The following is a 24,135-nucleotide window of genomic DNA, read 5'->3' on the forward strand; positions in this document are numbered from 1 at the left end:
AGTATGTACACACAGCTTCTACAAGAAAGTTCACGTCAGCCAATGTGTAACAGGCTAACACAAGAAGACTCCAAAGCTCATCACTAGTAGGATAGGTAAATGTATGGCAGTGTATTTATACAACAGAACACTCTACAGCAATGAGGAAGAATGAACTACTGCCACATACAACCACATGGATGGATCTCTCAAATATCAAGTTGAGTGAAAGGCCAATGGGACAAAGCACATGCTGTACGAGTCCACTTATATAAAGTTCAAAAACTGCCAAAGCTGCACAACAATGCCCAGGATGTGCTCTGAGATTTACAACTGTAAATCAAACTAGGGATCTGATTTCTGTTATCAGCTGGATGATGGTTCCTGGGAATGGGCAGGGTGTTAGGATGGGGAGGAGGCATTGGGGGTGTTCTGGGGTCCCAGCTACATTCTCTTTCTTGCTCTATATGTTTTCATAAATGTTTTACAATAATCATTTGTTAATTTGTAAGATTATGCTTTATTTATTCATATGTGTTGTATTTCACAATAAAAACAGTTTCAATGAATGGGGATGATGGACATTATTTTCCAGCCTCTGAGAATCCCAATTTTCTGCCAGGAGACAGATTTTTAAGTTGATTGTCATTCTTGGACTCTCTTATTCTACAGCAGTGGTTGGGACAAACCTTTTTCTTTATTGTTCACAATGGTCAAATCACAAAAATATGTGGGATTTGTAAATTAGAGAAGGGTTAGCTTTGTAAAAACAACAGGGTCCATTAGCTTAGGCTCCTTCTAATAAGAAATGTGCTGGATCCTGTCTGCTCCTTGGAAAGACTCAAGTCTGAATTCTTTGTCACATTGTCTGACAGGCCATAAAACACATCACTTCCCACTAATGCTGGCATGTGTCACTTGGGAGATACTGATTTATTCTGTGCCTGAAATAGAACCAGAATTAATTTGCATTATTGCTTTCCCAGTACGTGTAAAGGGGTCAGGACAGAGGGGAACTCTGGTGGGGGATGGAGGCTGGCCCTGAGCCTCACCCCCTAAGCTTAGGAGGATGTCCCCTTCCCCCCAAACAGAAGCACACACAGCCCAGGCAAATACAAACTGCTCACTTTGTACTTGCTCCTTCACTCAGGTGTCTCCTCTGCAGCCTCATTCAAACCACCAGCTGCCCTCCCCAGGTTTCTCACAGAGCAGGGACTTGGGGCAGGGAAGATACCCATAGTCTAGAGCTTTTCAAAGCTTCCTTAACCTACTCAAGGCTCAGTCTTCTTATCTGTCAAAGGGAGCTGAAAATACCTGCTTTCAGGGCTGATTATGAGGATTAGAAAGGATTTATGGGGATTGGCTGGCTCACAGCACACAGCAAGCACTTAATAAATGCTAGCTAGTATCATTAGATAAAAGTTGGAGAAGTTAGTGTGTGGTTCTCAAGAAGTGTTATCCACTGCTATTGTCATTCTAGGAACAAAGCATTTGGGGGAAAAGAGGTGAGAATAATTCCCTCTGAGCAGAGGCAGTTTTTGTTTCAGTTGTTTGCAAGGCAAGCAGGAGGAGGGGAGAGATGGCAGGGAGGGAAGGGAGGAGAGACGCAAGGCCAGCAATGGGTAGGACTGAAGTATAGGGTGTTGGGGAGGCACAGGACTAGTGAGGGGGCCAGCACCATACAAGGGACCCAAATACGCACTGCCAAGTGGAAACCTGGCAGACTGGACTATGGTGGGGTTCAAGCAAGGCAAGGATGTGGCCAGGGCTGAAGATGCACTGACAAAGGTTCAGAGTCCATGGAATGGATCTTTCCGGAATGCCCTGGACATGGTCTGGCCCCTGGGAGTCCTTTGTTCCTCATCACAGGACCCAAGAATGTTCCCCAGGGATCCCAGCCTGATTGTTCTGAAGATGCACATTTAATGACTTCAGAGTAAAGTGTGCTCAAGTTCCCCCGACAAGTGGGTCCTGGAGAGCACAGGTGAGCTTGGGTCTCTTAAAAATGGAAAGTGGGTTGAACAAGGGGCAGGAGCTCCGGCACCTGCAGTGCTGGGCCATCCACCAGCAGCATGACTGTGGGCCAACTCCCTTAAAAAAGGAGGGGAGGATACCTGCATACAAACCTGCAGGGACTATGGGGGATCCCACAAAACACCCGGGCAGCTCAGTGCACCGCCTCCCAGTCTCTCTCCCGGCACCCACGCCCCTTGCCACATAGCTTTGCAGGGACTTCTCAGGGTGAGTGGAGAGCACTTCCCTGCCTCTGCTACACTGAGTTCAGGCATGTAACTTGCTTTGGCCGACAGAATGAGGTGGAAGTGAGGTGTGCTGCTTTGGAGGCTAGACCTCAGCTATTGCTATGAGAAGAACATGCCCAGGCTAGTCCACAGGTCTTAGGGGGAAGATGGGAGAGACATGGAGCAAGGCTGAGTCAAGTTAATCAAGCCCAGCCTAGATCAGCCAACTGCTGGCCAAGCTGCAGACCATGAGAGCAAATCACTGTTGTTTTCAGCCCCTGGGTTTCCAGGTGTCTTGTTACACAGCATGACTGTGATCATAGTTACCTGGACAGCAGGAGATGGAGGGGGTCCTAAAAGTGAAAGCTCTGGGATAAATATGTGTGTCATCCTCACAGCATGCATATGTTCATTTTGCAAATGTCTCCTGGCACCTACCACAGGCAAGGCCCTGTGCCAGGGACACTGCAGTGACCGAGGCAGGTTTGGACCCAGACCCGAGGGAGTTCACAGCCCAACAGGAGACATTGCACACATGCTCCCCACAGGCTGTGGCACAAGTGATGACCAGGAGGATGGAAGTCCTAAGTTAGACAGGTCTGGGGAGAGGTCAGAGAAGGGCTCCCCTAAAGAAGTGACATTTCAGCTGAGACTCAAAGAGCAAGAATGAGCTGGCCAGGCAAAGCCCAGGGAAGGGAGGAAGACAGTTTCAGGCACTGGGGTGGGAGGGACAAGGGCACCCTTGGGGGAACTGAGAGATATCTGAGGTCAGCTGGAAGTCAGGGAGCAAGGGACAGAACTTTAGGAAGGGTGATGAGTGGGCCAGGTTGTGTGGACCTCATGGGCCAGGCTGGACAGGTGGATGCTTTGGGCCAGCTTGGGTGGAAGCGTCAATGGTCAGGCCAGGAAGACCATGTGGGTCAGGTTGGGGGCATCTTGTGGACAGGCTGGATGGGCCTCGTGGACCAAGCTAAGTGGTCATGATGGGCCAGATTAAGGATGTTGGACTTCTTGAGAGCAACAGGAGGCATTCTGGGGTGTTAAGCAGCTCTTTCATATGGTTAAGAACTTAAAAGGAAGGTAGCCAAGAATTCTTGGATCAGAGAGGTTAAGTGATATGGACTAGGCCACACAGCAGGTATGCAGCTGAAATGGGCCCATAAACTGGTCTGTCTGCTTCTTGAATGACTCTTCTCCCCACTGTACCTCTTTGCAGGGAGGTAAGATGGTTGTGAAAATTACTAAAAGGAAAGAGCGGTAGCATGTGATACAAGGGCACTGTGAGTTGTACTTCTGCAAAGAAAACACAACACATTTACCCCAGTAGTTTTACTAAATTCAAATAAAAAGCCACAGCCAGACACGGTGGCTCACACCTGTAATCCCAGAACTGTGGGAGGCCGAGGCAGGCAGATCATGAAGTCAGGAGATCGACACCATCCTGGCTAACACGGTGAAACCCTGTCTCTACTAAAAATACAAAAAATTAGCTGGGCGTGGTGGCGGGTGCCTATAGTCCCAGCTACTCGGGAAGCTGAGGCAGGAGAACGGCGTGAACCCGGGAGGCGGAGCTTGCAGTGAATGAGCCAAGATCGTGTCACTGCACTCCAGCCTGGGTGACAGAGTGAGACAGAGTATCAAAATAATAATAATAATAGTAACAATATTAATATAAAATAAAAAGCCACATTCCCTTAGCCTGTTACTGTAAAGGGAGATATGAATCACCCAGCCTATTTTTCTCAGTCTCTGCATCCTTGGTCATAGTGTATAACCCTTTAAGCCTAATAAAGGAACATGGAAACTGCCTTGCACTCTGCAGCACCCATGGACACCTGCTTCCCGGCGACAGGGAGGTCTGTGGTGCCCAGGCTTCTATTATTTCCTCTCAAGATCTGCTTCCAATACTTTACTGCCCAGAAAATCGGGATTTCATGGTCTTCAAGAAACAAGTTTCTTTCACCCTTTGGAAATGTACTGTTTTTCTCTGTGGTACACAGAATGTCTCTCTAAAGATGTCCACGTCCCAATCCCTGGAACCTTTGAGCACGGAACTTTACACGGTAAAGAGACTTCGCAGGTGGGATTGAGTTAAGGATCCTGAGATGGAAAGATGATCCTGGATGATACAGTTGGCTCCAATGTCATCATAAGTTTCTTATAAGTGAATGAGGGAGGCAGGAGGGTCGCAGTCAGAGACGTACTGGTGGAAGCAGAGGCAGGAGTGGAGCCATAGCTGGCCCTGAAGATGGAAGAAAGGGCCCTGAGCCAAGGAATGTGGGTGGCCTCTAGCAACTGGAAAAGTCAAGAAAACCGTTTCTCCCCTAGAGCCTCCAGGAGTCAGCCCTGCTGACACCTTCATTTTAACCCAGTGAGATCCACATCAGACTTCTGACCTCCAGAACTGTAACATAACTTTGTGTTGCTTTAAGCCACTGAGTTTGTGGTCATTAGTCACAGTGGCTATAGAAAACTAATACCTAATACGCCATCTTCAGAATGACAATAGTTTAGCTCATTCATTGATATATATATATTTTCTTTCTTTCTTTTTTTTTTTGAGATGAAGTCTCGCTCTGTCACCCAGGCTGGAGTGCAGTGGTGCGATCTCGTCTCACTGCAACCTCTGCCTCCCGGGTTCAACAATTCTCCTGCCTCAGCCTCCCAAGTAGCTGGGATTACAGGCACACCCCATGATGCCCAGCTAATTTTTGTATTTTTAGTAGAGATGGGGTTTTGCCATGTTGGCCAGGCTGGTCTTGAGCTCCTGACTTCAGGTGTATCTGCCCACCTCGGCCTCCCAAAGTGCTGGGATTACAGGTGTTAGCCAACACTTCCAGCCAATTCATTAATACATTAACTGATTGACTGGTGTATTCATCAATATTGACTGATTGTCTAGAGTGGGTTATCCCCTGGGCACGACCCCAGAGGTGGAGAAATGAACAAGCCTCAGCCCTTCCATCAAGGAGGGCACATTCCTTTTCCCTTCTTGTGTTCCCCGAATCACTACTTCCCAGTAGAATGTTACGAGTCTTGGGCCTGACTCCTAGGCCCCAGCTGAGTGACCTTGAACAGACACTTTAGACTTCCAGTGCCATGCAGCACTTAATCTTGACCAAAGAGGGGTGTGCCCAACACTCTTCTATATGCTTTACCCACGTGAGATTATTTAAACCTCTTGATACCCATATGAAGAAGGCCTATTAACTCCACTTTAACAGATAGGAGGCGGGACATCGATCGTCCAAACAGACACAAAGCTCCAGGCTTTCTCCCTGCCCCGTCAGTCAGCACCATCTCTTTCATGGGCCACAGCAGTCTCCTACCAGGGCTCCCTGCTTCTGCCTCTGCCCCTACAGTCTGTCTTCCTCATGGAAACCACAGTGGTCCTTGTAAAACATAAAACAGGTCACTTCCCTACTCAAAACACGCTGGTGATTTCCTGTCTCACTCAGAAGTAAATGCAACTATCTTGGGACGGTCTGCAAAGCCTTCCAAGACGAGGCGCTCTGGACTCATTCCCTCCTCTTCTGCCCCTTCCTCCCTGCCTTGCTCCCCAGCTTCCCCACTGCCCTTATACTGGCCTCACTGCTGCTGCTGCTGCAACCCCAAGCATGCACGTGCTGCACAAAGCTGTGCTCAACAATACTTAAATGAATGAATGAATGAATGAATGAATGAATGAACAAACTCTCCCAAGGTGCCTGGTTAGCAGACTGAGGAAGAAAAGTAAAATTCTAAGCTGCCAACTGACTAACAATTGGGGCTTCTTGGCCAATGGGACCCCAGAGAAACCTTGGAAGCTGAATTCCCGGTGCCGTAAAGGATGGGATGGGAGGTTGAACACACCTCATTGTACCCCTTCCCTCGCTAGCCAACCATCATAAGGCTTTCTTCCCTAAGGACTAAACAGAAACCAGCTCTTTCAAAAGACTCCATGCTGATCATGTTGATGGCTGGCTTATCTTCCCAGGTACAGAACAAAGACAAGATGAGACACCTGCTTCCTCTGTTCTTTTTCTTCAAACGTTCACCTGATCTTATGTAAAATGTAGATTTACTAGGCACTAACTAAAGTCTTTCAAGTGTGTAACTGTTCCTCTCATTGCTGCCCCACCCCCCCAACCAGCCCCCGCCCCCCGCCTTTTTAAAGGAAAATGTATAAATATTAAACCTCCTGAGAACCTCTTTGGAAAAAACAGCCAAGTCTGTGACTTGCGTTTTCCCAGGTGCACCCTCAAGCTGGCTCAATAAACCTCGAATGATTGTGACACCTGCTTTAGTCATTCATTTTGGTGGTTGAGATTCACACCCAGGACCCTGGACCCAGATCTGGGCTCATCCCCACTGGGCTCAACATCTCCCGAGATCATGCTCCCTGTGGGGAAGGCGGGGAGGCATTCACTGAGCACCTACCATGTGCTAGGTCTGGTAATTGGATCTGCTCTCCTTGGTACCCCCAGCCTTCAAGGTAAATGGGCTCCCAGTCTCCACTGCACAGAGAAGGAAACCAGAGCTCAGAGCAGTCCAGGCTCTGGCCCAAGGACGCCCAGCCAGGAGGGCGCAGCCAGCTCTCCAATTGGCAATGCAGGATTTTAGCCTGCTCCTATGGAATATCAGGAAAAGCAGTTTCCAGTAACCAAAGGCAATGATTTCCAAATTGAGGAAATGTAAAATATGCCAAGCAACCTGGAACCTAAAGGCTTGTGATGAAATGGCAAAGTAAATCTAAGAAAATCCCTCCAGACTAACTCTGGGAGACATGCTGACACAGGCCCTGGGCCAGGCCGGGAGCAGTAGCTCACACCTGTAATCCCAGCACTTTGGGAGGCCAAGGTGGGCGGATCACCTGAGGTCAGGAGTTCAAGACCAGCCCAACCAACATGGTGAAACCCCCATCTCTACTAAAAATACAAAATTAGCTGGGCGTGGTGGCACATGCCTGTAATCCCAGCTACTCCGGAGGCTGAGGCAGAAGAATCTCTGGAACGTGGGAGGCAGAGGTTGCAGTGAGCCGAGATCGCACCATTGCACTCCAGCCTGGGCAACTAGAGCTAAACTCTGTCTAAAACAAAACAAAACAAAACAAACAAAAAAAAAACACCCACGTGGATGTGGAGAATTTCACACCTATTTCCACTGTGTCCCTCGACACCTTCTTATGCAGTACATTTCATATACCTCCTCCTAGGAGAGAGACTCCAGCAGGTATCACCCCTCATCACACCTGTCACCCTCTCCCGATGTTACATTAAAAGGCTGTCTTCACTTTCTTCACTGAAGCTCTCACAGGCCCACACAGGGAAAAACCAAATGCGTAACTTCCTAAGGATGTCATTTTGGCATCATTGACAATCCTTTGCTGAAACTGATGTATTTACTGGCACCTGCTGGGGCTGGCCAGGCACTTTCCTATTGTGAAAGGAAAATATATTGGGCCCCCAAAATCACTAAGCAAAAAGGAACACTGAAGCTGAAAACTGCTCAGGGCAAACCTGCCTCCCATCTACTCAAAGTTATCTCCCTGCTCACTGAGATAAATGCAGATCTGATTGCCTCCTTTGGAAAGGGTAATCAGAAACTCAAAAGAATGCAACTGTTTCTCTCTCACCTACCTGTGATTTGGAAGCTCCCTCCTCACTTTGAGTCTTCCTGTCTTTGCTTTAAGTTGTCCCACCTTTCCTGACCGAACCAATGTACTTCTTACATATACTGATTGATGTCTCATGTCTCCCTAAAATGTATAAAACCACGCTGTGCTCGGACCCCCTGGGCACGTGTCGTCAGGACCTCCTGAGGCTGTGTCCCAGGTGCGCATCCTCAACCTTGGCAAAATAAACTTTCTAAATTAACTGAGACCCGTCTCAGATGTTCTGGGTTTACATTTATATACTGCTTGGCTTACCCTTTGCAGCAATCATTGATAGGGTTTTACTCAGGCTGTCAGCCTGGTTGTGTAATTGTGAGCAAGTGATCTAACCTGTACCTCAATTTCCTCAATCTTGGCGACATTCTGATGCACAGCAAGGTTTGAGAACTGCTTTAGAGAGGATGGGTGAGAATCCAATAAGCTACTGTAGGGGGTGAGGAGGAGAATGCTGCTGATACCCACCCCATAGCCTCTGGGCCGCCTGGTGTCACCTCCGGCAGGGGATAATAAGTGGCCCGGCTGGGATTTGAACCCAGGATGTCTGGCTCCAGAGCCTGGGCTTCACCACTATGCTCCACAGCTCACACGTAAGGCAGGATAGGTATTCAAGGAAGCGACCATGTCCTTGGGCTGCGGCGACCAAACCATCAACACAATAAGCCTCAGCATTCACACTGTAGTCCGGCTCTTTCCAGCACAGTTATCTGCAGCAGGGAACATCTCCTGCAGTCGGCAGGTGCGCTTTGATTTTATCTGTCCTCAGACTGACCCTCTGCTCATTTTAATAGTAAAAAACACACGCTTGGACGGAGACTTAAGATGCTAATGAGACATGTGATGTATGAACAAGTGTACAGCTACTGCGCATGTGCACTCAGAGGACCACCCCCCGCAACCCCAACATGCTTACTAATAACGCTTCTTCCCACCCGCTTATGAATAATCACATAAGACTCCCCAGAAAGGGAGTTTCCCCGGTAACAGTCAAGGCTGTCTCATCTGCTCTTGGCATCATGTCTATTCTGCACCTAACTTTCAGAACATTCTTTCTCCTTTGCAATAAATTGCTCTGTGCTGCATCCCCTTTGCTGTGGTCTCTTGTTTACATTCTTTTAAACTAAAAAGACAAGAACCGAGGTTTCACAACAGCCGTCAACACACTGAGCAGCATGGTTGGGGTGAGCACATCAGCACTAACATTAGAAAGCCTTTATTTTAAATCTCATCTTCCCCGCTTGCTGGCTGTGTAAAACCTGGGCAAGATACATGGGCCAGCACAGAGAGGTATGTAACCAGCCAAGGTCACACAGCATGTTAGCACTCAGAGGAAGATTATAATTTGGTTTCCTCACACCCAGCCAGGGATTTGAGTCTTGACTCCTCTGGGGACAAAGTTGTTCCTTTCCTGTCTACGGGCCCCAGGGCTTTGACAAATTGAACCCCATCCTACTCATTTCTAGAGAAAACACTTCACTCCTCTTCTGGGAAGGAAGGAAAATGCAGTGGCTTTCTCGTGAATCTCATGAGAATTCAATAATCAAATATTCAAGAGGCACTTAAGATAGGAGCTAGCCCTGAACAAAGATTGGTTTCCGTTTAGTTTCCTGTGGCCGCCATAACAAAGCACCACAAACTGGGTGCATCATGACAACGAAGTTTATTCCCTCACGGTTCCGGAGGGCATTAGTATGAAACCAAGGTGTTGGCAGAGCCTCGCCCCCTCCAAAGGCTCTGGGAGGGGCCCTTCCTGGGCTCTTCTGGCTTTTGGTGGCTGCAAGCGTTCCTTGGCTTGTGGCCGCATCACTCCAGTCCCTTCCTCTGTCTTCACACAGCCTCCTTCCCTGTGTCTCTATGTCTTCTCACGGCCTTCTTATAAGGACACCAGCCATTAGAATTAGGGTCCACCTGAATCCAGTAGGACGTAACCAATTGTGCGATCTAACCAATTACATCTGCAAAGCCCTTATTTCCAAGTGTGGCCACATTCTGAGGTTCCAGATGGACATGACGTTTTGAAGGACACTGTTTGGACTAAACTGTGTCTCCCTCCCAAATTCTTAGGTGGAAGCCCTAACCTCCAATATCCCATGTGACTGTATTTGGAGGTAATTAAGTAATAAAATTCTTATGTTGAAGTTCTAACCTCCAATATCCCATGTGACTGTACTTGGAGACAGGGCCTTTCAGGAGGTAATTAAGGTTAGATGAGGTCATCAGGGTGGGGCCCTAATCCCATAGAACTGGTGTCCTTATAAGAAAAGGGAGAGACCAGAGCCCTCTCTTTCATTCCCCCCCTCTTCCAAGCAGAGAAATGACCGTGTGAGGAGGCAACGGGAAGGCAGCTGTCTGCAAGCCCAGAAGAGAGGCCTCACCAGAAGTCAACCCTGTTGGCACCATGATCTCGGGCTTCAGCCTCCAGAACCTTGAGAGAACACATTTCTGTTGTTTAACCCACCAGTCAGTGGTATTCACCACGGCAGCCCTAGCAGGTTAACAGAGACATGACTGACCCCAGTGCAGCTCCCACCCGGGTGAGGAGTTGCACTTCGTACCACTGCATGAGCTTCTCCCTGCTGGGGATGCCCACTGACTCCTTGTCCACTTGGGCCTGGTCTCATCCAATGCTTGGCTCAGCATTGCCTTCTGCAGGCTGCTGTCCTTGACGTCACCTTCACCTGGGAGCCCCTTGCCTCTCCTCTGAACTCAGAAGCAGGGAAGCTGTCACCGGAGACAACGTGCCCTGGGGTGTCCCGAGTGCCAGCTGCTGTCTCAGGGCCCCACACACAGTCCTCCTGGCACACCATGAAGAAGAACTATGACTGTCCCCATTTCACAGATGGGGAAACTGAGAGCTAGAGACCAGGTGATGCTCCTGTGGTCACACAGTGAGGAAGCGGGGAGCCAGGACACAGACCCAGGCCCTCTCTTCCTCCTGGTGCTGCCCAACACCCACTTGTTGATTCCTTCATAGCCAGGTGTCCACACTCCTGCCTTTCCAACAACTGAGGATGCTGCCTGAGGCGGGGGCTCTGTCTGGCTCAGCATGGCATCCTGTGACTCCTGCCCCTAAAGAGGGCTCGGGTGCCCTCTCCTGCTCTCTCAAAGCCACCCTGCAGGGCAAGCATGGCCAGCTTCACCTCCCCACCCCAGACCTGCACACGGTTGCACAGGGGAAAGAGGTGATGTGGCATGTGATCTCCGACATCCCCATTTCAGCCCGGAACCCCTTCTTCATCACCACTTTACACTGATGACACCCAGAAACCCTGGGCCTATTTCTCACCTGGGGAGAACTGATTTCCAAAGAGCTTTGCTGACAGGGATGTCTGGAGATAAGAATCCTCAGCACCCCAAAAATGGACAGTGCCTCAGAGAGGACCAAGGCCAACGGCCTCGGTTTCTGATGTGGACAAGGAGGATCGCATGGAGGGGACGTGGCCTGCGTGGATCACCGGCCAACGAGTGCGGGGTTGGACCTGAACCACCTCTGGGGTCCCCGGCCAGGAGGATGTGAGGTTCTCGCACACACACAGACCCTGGGGCTTCTCTGCCAGTCCCCACAGAGGCCATGTACCTGGCAGAGTGCAACCACAGCCTCGGTGGCTCTGACATTCTCCTCTTCCTCCAGGTCACACCACATCAGCCTCTGCCTCTCCAGGACCTCATGAAAAGCCTGTGAGGAAAACAAGAGCTGAGTGGTAGAAACATGTAGGGTTTTTTTTTTTCCAGAAGGTTCTCCAACCGTCCCCTGCATCTCAGGTTAGAAAGAAGGATGTTGGCACCTGTATTACACACAAGGAAACTGAGGCATGGGGCTGTCACATGGCTTTCACAGCTGATGCCAGGGCCAGCAAATCTGATTTCCAGGAAACACCACAAACCACCACACTTTTGTTAAACCCAGGATGAGGAGGGGCCACTGGGCCACTTCTGTCACTCCGCTGTCCTGGCCACAGCCACCCAGACATCACTTTCTGACCACTCAGGCCATGGGAGACCCACTGATGGGAACCCAGCAGGGGTGACACAGACTGGCGATTGGAGGTCAGTGCAGTCAGCAACCAGCCAGGCCCCACTCTGACCACATGGTGGAGGCCCTTCCCTGAGGACCCCAACAGAGCAGCAGGAGACTGGGCTACCCCGGGCATCAGCAGAGGGAGACCCAGTCAGCCCTAAACAGAGCATCAGAGAGAGGCGAGGCGGGGCAGCAGAGGGGCAAGGCGGGGCAGAAGGACAGAGTAACAGACCCTTCTCAGGGAAGGGTTGCAGGAGAAAATTCCCTGTGGGGGAGGTGTTTCAATGGAGTCTTTAAGGACAAAGAAGGACTCCTTGGAGGGAAGATGGGGAGTCAGGTTCAGCAAGCAGCAGCAGAGACCAGGAGGTAAACCCCCTAGGATCTTTGGTGATGCTACGGGCAGGAGGTGAGTGAGAGAGAAGGGCGGGACTGGAAAAAGGTGGGTGCTGAGTGTGCGCTGGGAGCCTGGTGTCGTTCGTTCATTCTCCCACCCATTCCATCCTCCTTCCTTCATTCGCTCGTTTGCCCATTTGTCCATGTCCTGGTTCATTCATGCATGCATGCGCTCATTCACCCTTCCCTGCCTGCGTCCTACGTGTCCTGAACACCAGCACCGAGGTGTTCCGAGGACTGTACCGAGGCCCTGGGACACTGACGTCACCCAGGCACTGTCTCCACACTCTGGACTCACACTGGGCTTTGTGACATCAAGGACAGGGGCCCAGAAATATCCAAGTAACAAGGAGCTGAATAGCCTTATATTCCTCTTATTTCAAATAGGTCTCAAAGACAGAAAAACCTACCCTACCCCTTTGTGGCAAATGCAGAAGCTCCAAGTGTGGGCCTGGAAGAGGCTCCCTGGGTGAGGGAGGCAGCTGGACCAGGGACCTAGAGGCCTGTCCTCTGTTCTCGGGGGACCCCTCCATTGGCTTCTCACTGCAGTGGTGCCACCACCACCAGGTTGGCCCCCAGGGAGGGCCCCTGGGCCTCTATTCTGGGCTGAGCCTGGACCCAGACATGGTGCCGCCCACCCCTTGGCAGAACTGAGATGTGCTGTACCAAGTGTTGATGGAGGGCAGGTGGACCCAGGCAAACAGTGAGGCTGGGGCTGCCCCTTCCTCGGTCTCACTGAATCCTAACAATGCTGTGATATAGGTGCCATTATGCCCATTTCACAGATGTGGAAGCTGAGGACCAGAGGGTAAGCAACATGCCCAAGGTCACCCAGCTATGTAGTGGCAGAGTCAGCACCCAAACCCAGGTGTGGCTGGCCTCAGCGCCCAGTGCTTAACCAGCCTGCAAGACGGTCACGGACAAGCTGGTCCTCTCCCAGCCCCACTGCCCATTACTAGTGAAAGCAAGCAGAGCGAAACCAGAGCTCGGTGGTCTCTCTGAGAACTGGCGAGCCCAGGTCCTTAGAGCCTGCTCTGGGGCCAGCTGACTCCTTTTCCTTGGAGGGTGACATCTTGCTTTTTGTCCTCCTTCAGATCTTCTTGTCCCTTTCTCAGGCAAGACCAAGGGTACCTCCGACCTTGGCCACCTCCGGGTCCTGACCACTCAACCCCACATGCAAGGCTGGGAGCTCCCTTCCTTCTCCTGGACTTGCAACCGACCCACAAGGGCCCTGTCCCTGGGTGTGTGAGCCTGCCTTACTCTCTGGGACATGCTTGTCCCCTCTGGGCCACACATTGCTCCCTTCACACCATTGCCACCATCTGTGTGCTCCTGCCATGCGTTTGCACTCTGCCAAGCTCTCTACGGATCCTACCCCCTCCTCTTCTCAGCAGCCCAGTGAGGCCAGCACAACTCTTATCGCTGGCTTACAGTCCACTAGGACCCTAGGGATGTAGGGGCTAAGGGACTGAGATTCGGTCACTCGGCTGACACATGGGAAGTAGGGAGATAACCTCATGCCTGATGAATACCTCCGGCTTCCCGTGCTCAGTCACGGGAACAGAACTACAACAGGCTCACCCACATGTGCAGAGGCTGGGAATGTGAGTCACCTTGAGAAACTTTTCCGGGTCAGCAGTCGGCTGGGCCTCAGCCAGGAAGCTTCTCCGTTCCTCCTCTTGGGCCAGCGTGAGTTTTGCCGTCCCCTCCACCTGGTGAGCCAGAGATGCCTTGACCAGGTCTTTGCCTCGCTGGACAAACTCTGGGATTGAAAAAAGCCACAGCACAGGAGGTGACTCTGTGAGCCAGACTTTCAGTGGAGACCCTCATGCTTTCTCCTGTCCGGAGGTTGGGGAAGCTAGTGTCGGCTGCAGAGATGATGCCTGTCCTGCTGGTGACAGACCTGGGTTTCTTTCCGCAGGTCCCACTAGTAGTGTGACCTCAGCTAAGCCCAGATGCCTCTACGTCTTGAGCCTTGCCCCACCCCCACCCCAGGGTCAGCCTTGGGGCAGAAGCATGCGTGGGACACACGCGCGGTTCCCCTTCCTGCCCCACATGCTGGACCATGGCCCACCCTCACCCACCCTGCCGCTGAGCAGGGCCACATGACTCCGGCATGACCATGAGCTGCCGCTGGGCGACAGGAGCCACTTTGTGTAAATGTCTAGTGTGAGACCCTTCACCCTCCTCTGTCCCTCTGCGGTTCCTGGTGGCTTTGATGCAGGACATGGGAACTCAATCAGCCTGAATCCCTGGTGAGTGAGTGCAGCAGGTGACCCCTGCCCTGGGCAGTGGCCTTCATGGACTCTGCTGTACAGAGAAGGGAAGAGAGCCCCAGAGAGCAGCCCAGTGACCCAGTCCCTAGGGCAGAAGCAGAAAGGCAGCCTGTGCCCGGCGCCGTGGGCACACTGCCCCAGGCTGCCAGCCCTCTCACTGCACAGCCCCAGGGATCCAGAAGGCCAGTGTCGTGGACCACGGCACCCATGCCCACAGCTCACCCCGGCTGAAGCGTTCTGCCTCCTGCCAGAAGGCCTTGTGCTGCTGCGTGAGCAGCTCCTCCTTCTGCCGCCCGGACAGCTTCCCCTCACCAGCCAGCAGCTCCAGGCCGCGGGAGATGGCAGCCAGCCGGCACCTGGTCTCCTCCTGGACTTGCAGCTTCAGAAACTCAATCACTTTTGCCATGTGTGCCCGCCCCATCGTCCTCTCCAGGGCGTCCTGCAAAAAGAAACACACAGGACCATAGCTGGGGTGTCCTGGGAACCACCAGGGCATGTTAATTAACAGCTGGGAAGAGGCCACCAGGGTCATTAACTAATGGCACTGCCTGGGAGAGCGGAGCTCAGAGGAATGAACTCCCCTTCTCTTTCATGAGCGAGATCTGGGTCTGCCCCCGAGGTGGGGATTAAGTGTCTCTCCTAGGGTGCGGGGAGGCTGACGCTGCTTAGCACATAGGCACTTAGTCGCCAGTAGCGCTCCCCGGAGGGCCACCCTCCTGGGAGGGAATCCAGATTTGCAAATGGTCAAGGAGGAAAAGCCACCTGGCTTATAGTCATCTCCCCCAGCCCATCTGGCCTTGTGGCCCCCACAGGGCTGCGGAGCAAATGCAAAGTGCCAGCAGTTCCTGGCTTTCGTTAGAGCCCCAGAGAGCCTGACTGCTGAGGACGGCCGAGATTTTCAGGGGAATGATTGGCTTCCAACACGACTCTCCGCAGTCAGATTCTACAGAAGGCCCTCCCCAGCCCCACCTCATCATTTCACAGACTCTCAGAAAAGACAGGGGGAAATGTCAACCTGAGGCAGCCAAGGGCCCTGCACGCCCGAGAGCAGCTGCTTGTGGAATGAGAGCAAGGGGGAAAGGAGGAGCGGGCGGGGGGCCTTGGCATCTCCCTCGGCACAGACTCTGCACCCCCCACTCCCAGCCACGCCCAGCTCAGGCCTAGGCACCTCTGTGCTGGGCTGAGGCCACAGGCCAGTCCTGCTCCCCAGCCTCCCATCTCTGCCCCATGCTCTGAGCCACCTCACAGACCAGGGGACCTTTCAGAGATGCCGATGGTTCTGTCAGCCGTGGCCCCAAACCCTCCTGTTGCTGCCCTGAGATCAAGTCCAGCACCCCGGGCATGGCGCAGGAAGCTCTGTGGGGCCTTGTCCTGCACACCTGCCTGCTCCTGGCTGCCCAGCCTCTGCACCTGTGGGGCCTTCCTCCTGGATCACCCTCACTGCCTCCACTCACTCCCCTGCCCGGCCAGGTCCTTCTCGTCCTCAAGGGTTCTGTGGCCCTTCCCTGCTTGTCCCCACCCTCACTGGTCCCCTACTCTGTTCTCCACTGCCCCAGGGCTCCAGTCTTCGAGGAAGTGATTGTGAGGGGCAGTCCCAGCCTGGACTGAGAGCCCTTGAAGACAGGGGCCAGGCCTGAGTCACCCATGTCCCCTTGACCAGCCATGGCCACACTGTGTGCCAAGCTGCACTGGCCTCTGTTCCCACAAGACTACGGCAAGAACATCCCCCGGTGATGGACAAGGACGGCGAGGCTCATTTCAGCAGCCCGTGACCCCTAGAGGGCGCAAGAGGATAAGCGGAGGTGCCGGGTGGGCCGCGGGAAAGGTGGCTCTGGCCACCTCTAAAGAGCACAGGAGGATGTTGGGAACCCAACACAGGCTGGCTGGGGTTGGCAGTGGTGGTGCAATCGATGCACCTATATTGGAGGGAGGATGGGAGTGGAGAGAGTTGAGTGAGAAGTGGGACGTGGAATGGGGGAAGGGGGCCCTGACGTGCTCTGAGTGTGGCTGAGTCCTCAACAGTGCCAGGCTCAGACTCGGCTCCCAGGTCTGAGCACAAGCTCCCAGGACCTCGGCACAAGCTCCTCACCTGACCCCTGCCACACAGATTTGACATGAGGATTAAGTAAGTCAAAATACATCAAGCATTGAGAACAACGGCCAGGCAACAGTGAACCTCCCTGAGTGTCAGCTGTTTTCATCATTATCTACAGCCGGTCCCCACATCTGTCTTGACAGCTGTTTTTTTCCTGTGTGTCTCAAGAAACTGAATCTGATGACCGTCAGGGTCCCTTTGAAGGGCTCTTCCAGTTTTAATATTTAGAGATGCACATTCCAGCTCCAAATGCCCAGGCCAGAAAGATGGGATGCCGCTCTGGGAATTCCAACTCTTCTGTGTTCTGAGATACGGAAGCCATCTTTTTCTCCTTTGGTAGCCGGTATGCAGGCACAGTGAATCCATCCCTCTTCTATACAAACATAGACTGCGTAGCCCTGTCCATGCATCATTACAATAATTTGTTGTCTATTTCTTCTGCTGACATGTGGCCTTGGGACTCTAATGACTAACAAGTACTGAATGCTTCCTACGTGCTGGGCTCTGCTCTAAAAACTTTACATACTGCCAAGTCTTTAACACTCTCAACTACCCTGTGAGACAGCAGGTGCTATCACAGCCCCCATTTCACAGAGGATGAAACCAAGTCACAGAGACGTTAAATTATCTGCCCAAGATCACACAGCTAATGAGTGGCAAGACTGCAGTGGGAGCTCCAGTTTCTTCTCTGAGCCTGCATTCCCAACCTCTGCAATATGGTTTCCATTAACAGCATGTGGTACACAGTAGGTGCTCATTAAACACTGGCTGAAGGAAAGTCATGCTGTTAAACTGGATGATCCCTTTCCTTCTTCCTATTTGGAAGTTATTGGCTGATACTCTGGCCAGAGTCAGCTAAGGATGTATTTTCTTTTTTCTGCATCAATATCCTGCTGATAGCAAAAGAAAAAAATATGGGAAGAAAAGTCTTTCACCTTTGCAGAGCATTAATATGAGTCAGCAGCCTTATCAAACTGAAATCCAATTCAAAGGGGCTTGGGCAGCTAACCAGGAAGCTTCAGGCCCAGGCTCAGCGATGTCATTAGAGAGGACGGGGATCTTAGGTGGGTCACTGAGTGGGCTCCTTATCTGTGTGCTGTGAATAAAATATCTTCCAGGCCTGTCTTTTGGTAGTGTTGAGAGAAAAAGAAGACCATGTGTGTATATACTGAGAAAAAGCATATGGAGTTCTCAAACAACTATGTGGACGTGGGGGTCTTGTTAAAGTGCAGATCCTGCTTGGGAGGGGTGGAGGGCAGGATTCTGCATTCTAACCAGCTCCCAGTGTTGCTGATGCTGTGGTCTGTGGATCACACCTGGAGGAGCAAAGCGGATTGGGAGAGGCCCGTGGTGTGCAAGGGGAGGTAAAGATCCATTGAGGCTTGGCTTTCCCACGGGTCTGAGGAGCTGAGTCTGTGCTGAGGGCAGGGAGGCCACTGCAGTGTTCTGAGCCGAGCTGCCACATGGGCTGGTGCACAGGACAGGGAAATGGGTGCAGGGCAGCATCAGACGGCTCATTCCCTGGGCCTAGTACACACTGGTGCACACAGGACGAGCCCAATGTGTACCAAGAGGAACCCAATGGTGACTGGGGTGTTAGGAGTCACTCAGCATCTACCCAGGCCCTGTCTGTGGCAACTCTTAGCACTATTATTTTATAAATAGAGGAACAGATGCTCAGAGAGGTTAAGTAATATGTTCAAGATCACACAGCTCCAAACAACAGAGCCCGGAGTCAAAGCTGGATTCGCAGATTTCTCTCCCATGGGTGTCCAACCCTTTGAATGTGAGGACTTTTTTGCTTATCTGTGTGGTTGGCAGTCTTCACTAAAATAAGCAGGGAACTTTTTTTTTTTTTCACTCATCAGCTATCGTTAGTGTTAGTGTATTTTATGTGTGGCCTAAGACAATTCTTCTTCCAATGTGGCCCAGGGAAGGCAAAAGGTTGGACACCCATGCACCAGGGGTTTGTATCCCTGGCCTCCCATCAGAATAGTTCAGGGCGTTTTAAAACCCACAATGCCAGGGCTTCCACTCCAGACCAATCACATTAGAACCTCAGAGTGAAGGCCAGGAAAAGGCGTTGTTAAAGAACTCTGCAGGCAAAACAGGGCAGTCAGGAAAGCAAATCAATGCTCTGTCTACACCAGTGGGCGTCAACCCCAGCGCCCACCATCGTCATTGGGGAGCTCTAAAAATCCCAATGCCCAGCCAGGTTGCATCCCAGTCTGATTAAGTCAGAAACTCTGGGATGGAGACCCATCTGGTGCCCAAGAATCAGTACTTTTTAAAGCTCTCAGATAATTTCAATGTGTAATTTCAGGTTTAGGACCAGTGTTCTATGCTCCAGTAATACTGAGCTGGCCAGAGCCTTCACTCATTGGATAGATGGATGGATGGATGAGTAGGTGGATGGATGGGTGGATAGATGGATGGATGGATGAGTAGGTGGATGGATGGGTGGATAGATGGATGGATGAGTAGGTGGATGGATGGATGGATGAGTAGGTGGATGGATGGGTGGATAGATGGATGGATGAGAAGGTGGATGGATGGATGGATGAGTAGGTGGATGGATGGATGGATGGATGGATGAGTAGGTGGATGGATGGATGGATGGATGAGCAGGTGGATGGGTGGGTGGGTGGACGGGTGGATGGATGGGTGGGTGGATGGATGGATGGATGGAGGGATGGATGGATGGATAAATGGGTGGGAGGGCAGATGGATGGATGGGTGGGTGGATGGATGGATGGGTGGGTGGATGGATGGATGGATGGATGGGTAGGTGGATAGATGGATAGATGGATAAATGGGTGGGAGGGCAGATGGATGGATGGGTAGATGGATGGATGGGTGGATGGATAGATGGGTGGATGGATGGATGGATGGGTAGGTAGATAGACGGATGGATAGATAAATGGGTGGGAGGGCAGATGGATGGATGGGTAGATGGATGAATGGGTGGATGGATGAATAAATAAATGGATGAATGAATTTACTGTTGTTGTTGGTTTTTTTTCCCTGAGGCTCTATATAACCAGCTCCAACATGAATCTGTTAGATTTAATGATGTCAAGCCTCAAGATTCCAAATCTCTAGTATGAATATCTTTATGTTCCCTCCCGCCCCCTCCAGCATTACCAGAGCCTGCAGCTCCTGAGAATCGCACAATAGCCCTTCGGCTGCAATCATTCTTTCAGTCAGAGTCATCATGAGCTGTCGGGCTTTGGAGCTGGAACACTTAAACTGGTCCACAAGAAAGTGCTGGATGTTTGCCATCTGTTTCCAGAAAGCTTCCATCTGTGAAATGAGCACAAGCAGCAAGAAGTGAGGGGAAAAACTTACTTAAGAAAGCCAAACGGTGCATGCTCGGGAATTACAATTCACTCCTTATCACAAACAAAGATTCTAAACAATTCTACAATTTCTGTGAGTTTATCTTGGCAACAATCACATTCTACAGTAAAGTTCTTTCTGGTTCCATTGCAGCTGTCAGTCAGTTTTGCAATGGTGTTTCAGCAGACACGAAAGCACTGCTGCTAAGGAAAGAAGGCAGTAGCTTGTCCAGCCTACAGACTCTTGCACAGGTCATTACAGTTACCTAGGGGCAGATGAAATGTGATAATGTGCTCATGGAAGCTTTGGGAATTTTAAAAGGGATTAAATACTTCCCGGAAGTAAAAGTATAAACAGATGTTTAAATATTAGTTATTGTCCTAAAAGTATGAAAGCTTAATATGGCAGAGAGGATGCTGACCATGAAAACATTTTGCTTTAAAATCTTCCTTCCCCCTCATTTTATCAGGAGCAGAGCTGGGAATTCCCAAGTGGCTTAGAATGCAGGAGGTTTAATTGCATCATCACAGACAGTCAGAGCTCTAAGGACAATGACACTAGGAATCGGAACAACTTTCCCTCATGGCCCGCAGGCTGTTCACCAGGCTCTGTGCTTCACACATTTGATATCTGATATCATGATAAAGTATGTATCTGGAGGTGTAGGAACAGGCTCGGGGGAGTTAGGTCACCTGTCAAGAGATCATGGAGCCAATGAAAGCCAGGATTTGGTTCAGATCCATTTAACTCCACGGCTGAGGTTGCCTCCATCTTGGCTCAGCCTCTCAGAGGCTGAAATGGACACTTCTGGTTGGACCAGGCATGGGAGGGGGTAGGGGTTAGTGTCACCAGAAACCCATGCTGATCTTGTTGCTGTGACTCAAGGTGATGAAACTCTGTTAGCCTCAACTGCGGTGTCAGTCTGGCTCTGCCAGGAGGAAGCCTGCACCCAGATGAACACCCCTCATCAATGCGGCTTCCCATCTCAGGGCCCCATTGCCTCCCAGTAAACCCCATACATGCTGCTGGTCAGCTCCTCCTCCCATCCCTGCCAGGAGGGACCTCAAACCTGCCTGGCACCCTCACGCTCTCACCCTGCTCTTCCCTCTTGGAGCCATCAGATGACCTGCCTTCCTCCTGCCATGAGACTGCAGACTGTCACCCACCAACTCTGCACACCCCACTCTGCTTACAAACTCCTGATTCTCTTGGCGTCCATGACATGATTTTCTCCTGCTTCTGCAAAGCCCATCCAATTCCTCCTCTGCTTTCTTGTCTTGATTCTTCTCATCCCCTTCTCCTTAAACATGGGCAGGATCCAGGATTTGGCACTAAGCTCTTTTCTCTTCCCATTTTACACACCATTTCTAGGCCAGAGGTCACCATTTTTGGAGGTCACCAATACTTTGGAGAATCTCATGAAAACTCTGAACCCTGTCCCTGAGAAAGGCAGACATGGACAAGATACTGCACACAGCATTGGGGGTTCTGTGGACCACCGGAATCCAGGCTGGCCCTCTTCCTTAGTAGCCTGGCCCACAGTTCTAAGAACATTCTGGCCCTCCAGGTCCTCTAACCTGGGCTCTCATGGAGACCCTCCATCTCCAACCCTCTCCTCTCAATATTGGACCTATTCAGAGGACAGGAGCATTGGCTCCCTCCCTCCCATGAGCGTCTTGCTCTGGGGCCCTTATTTCAGCAGTACTAACCCTGGACCCCCTCCTCCTCCCCACCTGCCGCCCCAGGCTAGACCACCATAGCTTCTCTCACATGTTTCCTCACCTCTCCGTTCTATTGCAGTTGCCTTAATAAAGTTCCTGCTGGACTAGCCCAGTAGCTCTTCACCACCCTCCACTCAGTGCCTGGGCAGCCCTTCTAAAGCAGAAGCTGAACCCAGCCACCCCCTGCTTCAAAGCTTCAGTGACTCCCACCTCGCTGGCATAAGATACAAGCCCTCTGGCCAGATCCCTCTGGCTTTACCTTACCTCGACTTGCTCTCAGCCCTCTTTAGCAACCGTCTCTGCCCCACCACTGGCCAGCACCCACACTTCTCCCAGCCAGCCTCTCCATGGTCCCTTCTTCTATGGAGGCTTTCCTAAGCCTGGGGTAAAATGAATTCTTCCCTCCACTGTGCCTGCCTCGGGCCTTCTCCTGTGCTTCCTTCTATCACAAGATGTGTCACCCTGTGAAGCCCTCATCTGCTCACCTGTTCGTCTCTCCGGGCCTCTCTCAGGCAGGGCAATGTCTAAATGATTTTTGAGTCCCCAGTGCCCAGCACAATCCCTGGTGAAGAGCAAGTGCCAAGGACATGTTTGTTTAATACATAATATATGAACAGGGGGTGGTGGAACCCAAAAGAAAAGAAAAAGATGTTTCAGAGAAGCCATTCTGTCTGGAATTTAAAACTTGCTTTCACGAGCGATGCCTAGCAGCTTTCTTCTACTCTATTCCAAAGGGCAGTGATGACATCAAGGGTTACAGCAATCTTTGCTTTGAATGATAAAAAGACCAATCTGAAATTTAAATGAGGATAATTCATGATATAAAAAATAAACCTCCCTTTGTGAATCTTTGCTGCTTAATTACTTCTTCCCTATCACTTAGCATCAGAAACTGGATCCTGCCTCTAGGGCAGTATGTGATAGGGGAATTCAAGTATTAGGCACACTTCTAACTATCATCTCTTTAATTTAGCCAATTTAACTGTTTTTAGAAACCAAAATTTGTGTACAGGAAAGAAAGTCCGGCACGCACATTATCGATTAGCTGTTCAGAGTACTCTCTCTCCTTTTTTTCCACATCAGCCAGGGTGATGTACTCAGAGTCACCAGCCCCCGACATTTCTGTGTTTGACAGTTTGACCTGAAGTCCCTTTTCTAGTTCCTCCAAATCCTGAAGAAGAAAAAAAAAGAAAGCAAATAAAGAAAAAGTTTAGTGTGTCTTAAATTCTAGAAAAATAAATGCTTTTATTTTTCACATTTCACAAAATATTTTTAAACAATAGTTAAATGCTCTGGGGGTTGTTGTACATGAGGTTTGACCAAATTTCTCATTAAACATAGAGCCTCAAGAATAATGGATTATTTTCTTCTATATCCTCCCTCAAAAAAAAAAAAAACTAGACTATACTTTAAAAATCAATAAAATAGTATCTTTCAATCATTATGAAGTCCTGGAAAATATCATGACATCCAGTGGGTTGGGAAGGAATGTTTCTTTGCTCCTCTTCTGGTTTTCCTGGGAAAGAACAACACCCCGGGGCAGGAAGTAGTGTATATCTGACTGGTTGGTTTAAAGGCCAGAAACTTGCCCAGCCTCTTCCTGTTTGTGATGGGCCAATCAGGGGAGGCCACTGCTCTGGTGTGATATCAGCCTAGAGTGAGCTGGGTAGTCAAGGCCATGTTTCTGTGTGGGGAAGCCTGAGGTGGCCCAGCATTGCCCGTGACTAGCTAGGCAATTCAGTGAATTCTGGGATTCAGTATCAGGAAGCCATGATAGCTGTGCATCTAAGCCACGTCCTCCAAGGTGGCCTCTAATCAGTAATAAAGCTACATTTCTATATCTCTCTTCCTGACTCTCTCAAATGATTCTGAACTCAGGAAGGAAAAGGTGAGTCCTAAGTATAGAGTCCTACAAACCCCAAGATAGAGTGTGGGAGGCAGCTCTATGTTGTCACATAGCCAACAGTGTGGCATGGGTCAAGTTTCACTAGGAAAAATAATATTGATATAAACTACTATTGAAGACCCAAGCTGAGGCCATATGTGATTTCTAATCCTCACGGCATCTCTGCAAAAGAGAAATTATGACCCATTTCCAGGTGAGAAAGCTGGTTTATGGAAGGTAAGATAGTTTGTCCAAAGACGCCCAGGCAGGAAGGGGCAGTGCTAGGCTTGTCCTTACTCTTCCAAATTCTGGGCACTCCTTGTCCTCTTCTGAAAGTTTTAAGGTTACTGCAAGTGTTAAATGAAATTATGCATTTAAATCACTTGGCTAGACTGTCTCAATAAATAGTAGCCACTATTATAACTAACATGCTTGCTTAAGTTCAGACAGCCTTGTTTAACTGGTAGAGATGGAATTTGATCTGAGGTCTGCAGACTCCAAGGCTCTTATTCTTTCCATTATAACAGACAGTATTGTTT

General features: G+C 50.5%; 1 protein-coding gene across 2 annotated transcripts in view; it reads right to left on the minus strand.

Moving 5' to 3' along the window:
• The window catches only part of EVC (EvC ciliary complex subunit 1), a 113,340-nt gene that overhangs the window by 58,465 nt on the left and 30,740 nt on the right, over positions 1-24,135 (minus strand). For both annotated transcript variants that reach the window (XM_054484765.2, XM_054484764.2), the window contains exons 7-11: positions 22,745-22,882; positions 19,796-19,954; positions 14,779-14,995; positions 13,894-14,042; positions 11,447-11,545 (exon numbers count right to left, since the gene is read on the minus strand). In XM_054484765.2, the coding sequence (XP_054340740.1) occupies positions 11,447-11,545; positions 13,894-14,042; positions 14,779-14,995; positions 19,796-19,954; positions 22,745-22,882 (762 nt within the window). The remainder of the gene's footprint in view (positions 1-11,446; positions 11,546-13,893; positions 14,043-14,778; positions 14,996-19,795; positions 19,955-22,744; positions 22,883-24,135) is intronic.

Source organism: Pongo pygmaeus, chromosome 3 (assembly GCF_028885625.2).
Source record: "Pongo pygmaeus isolate AG05252 chromosome 3, NHGRI_mPonPyg2-v2.0_pri, whole genome shotgun sequence".
Classification (NCBI taxonomy): domain Eukaryota; kingdom Metazoa; phylum Chordata; class Mammalia; order Primates; family Hominidae; genus Pongo; species Pongo pygmaeus.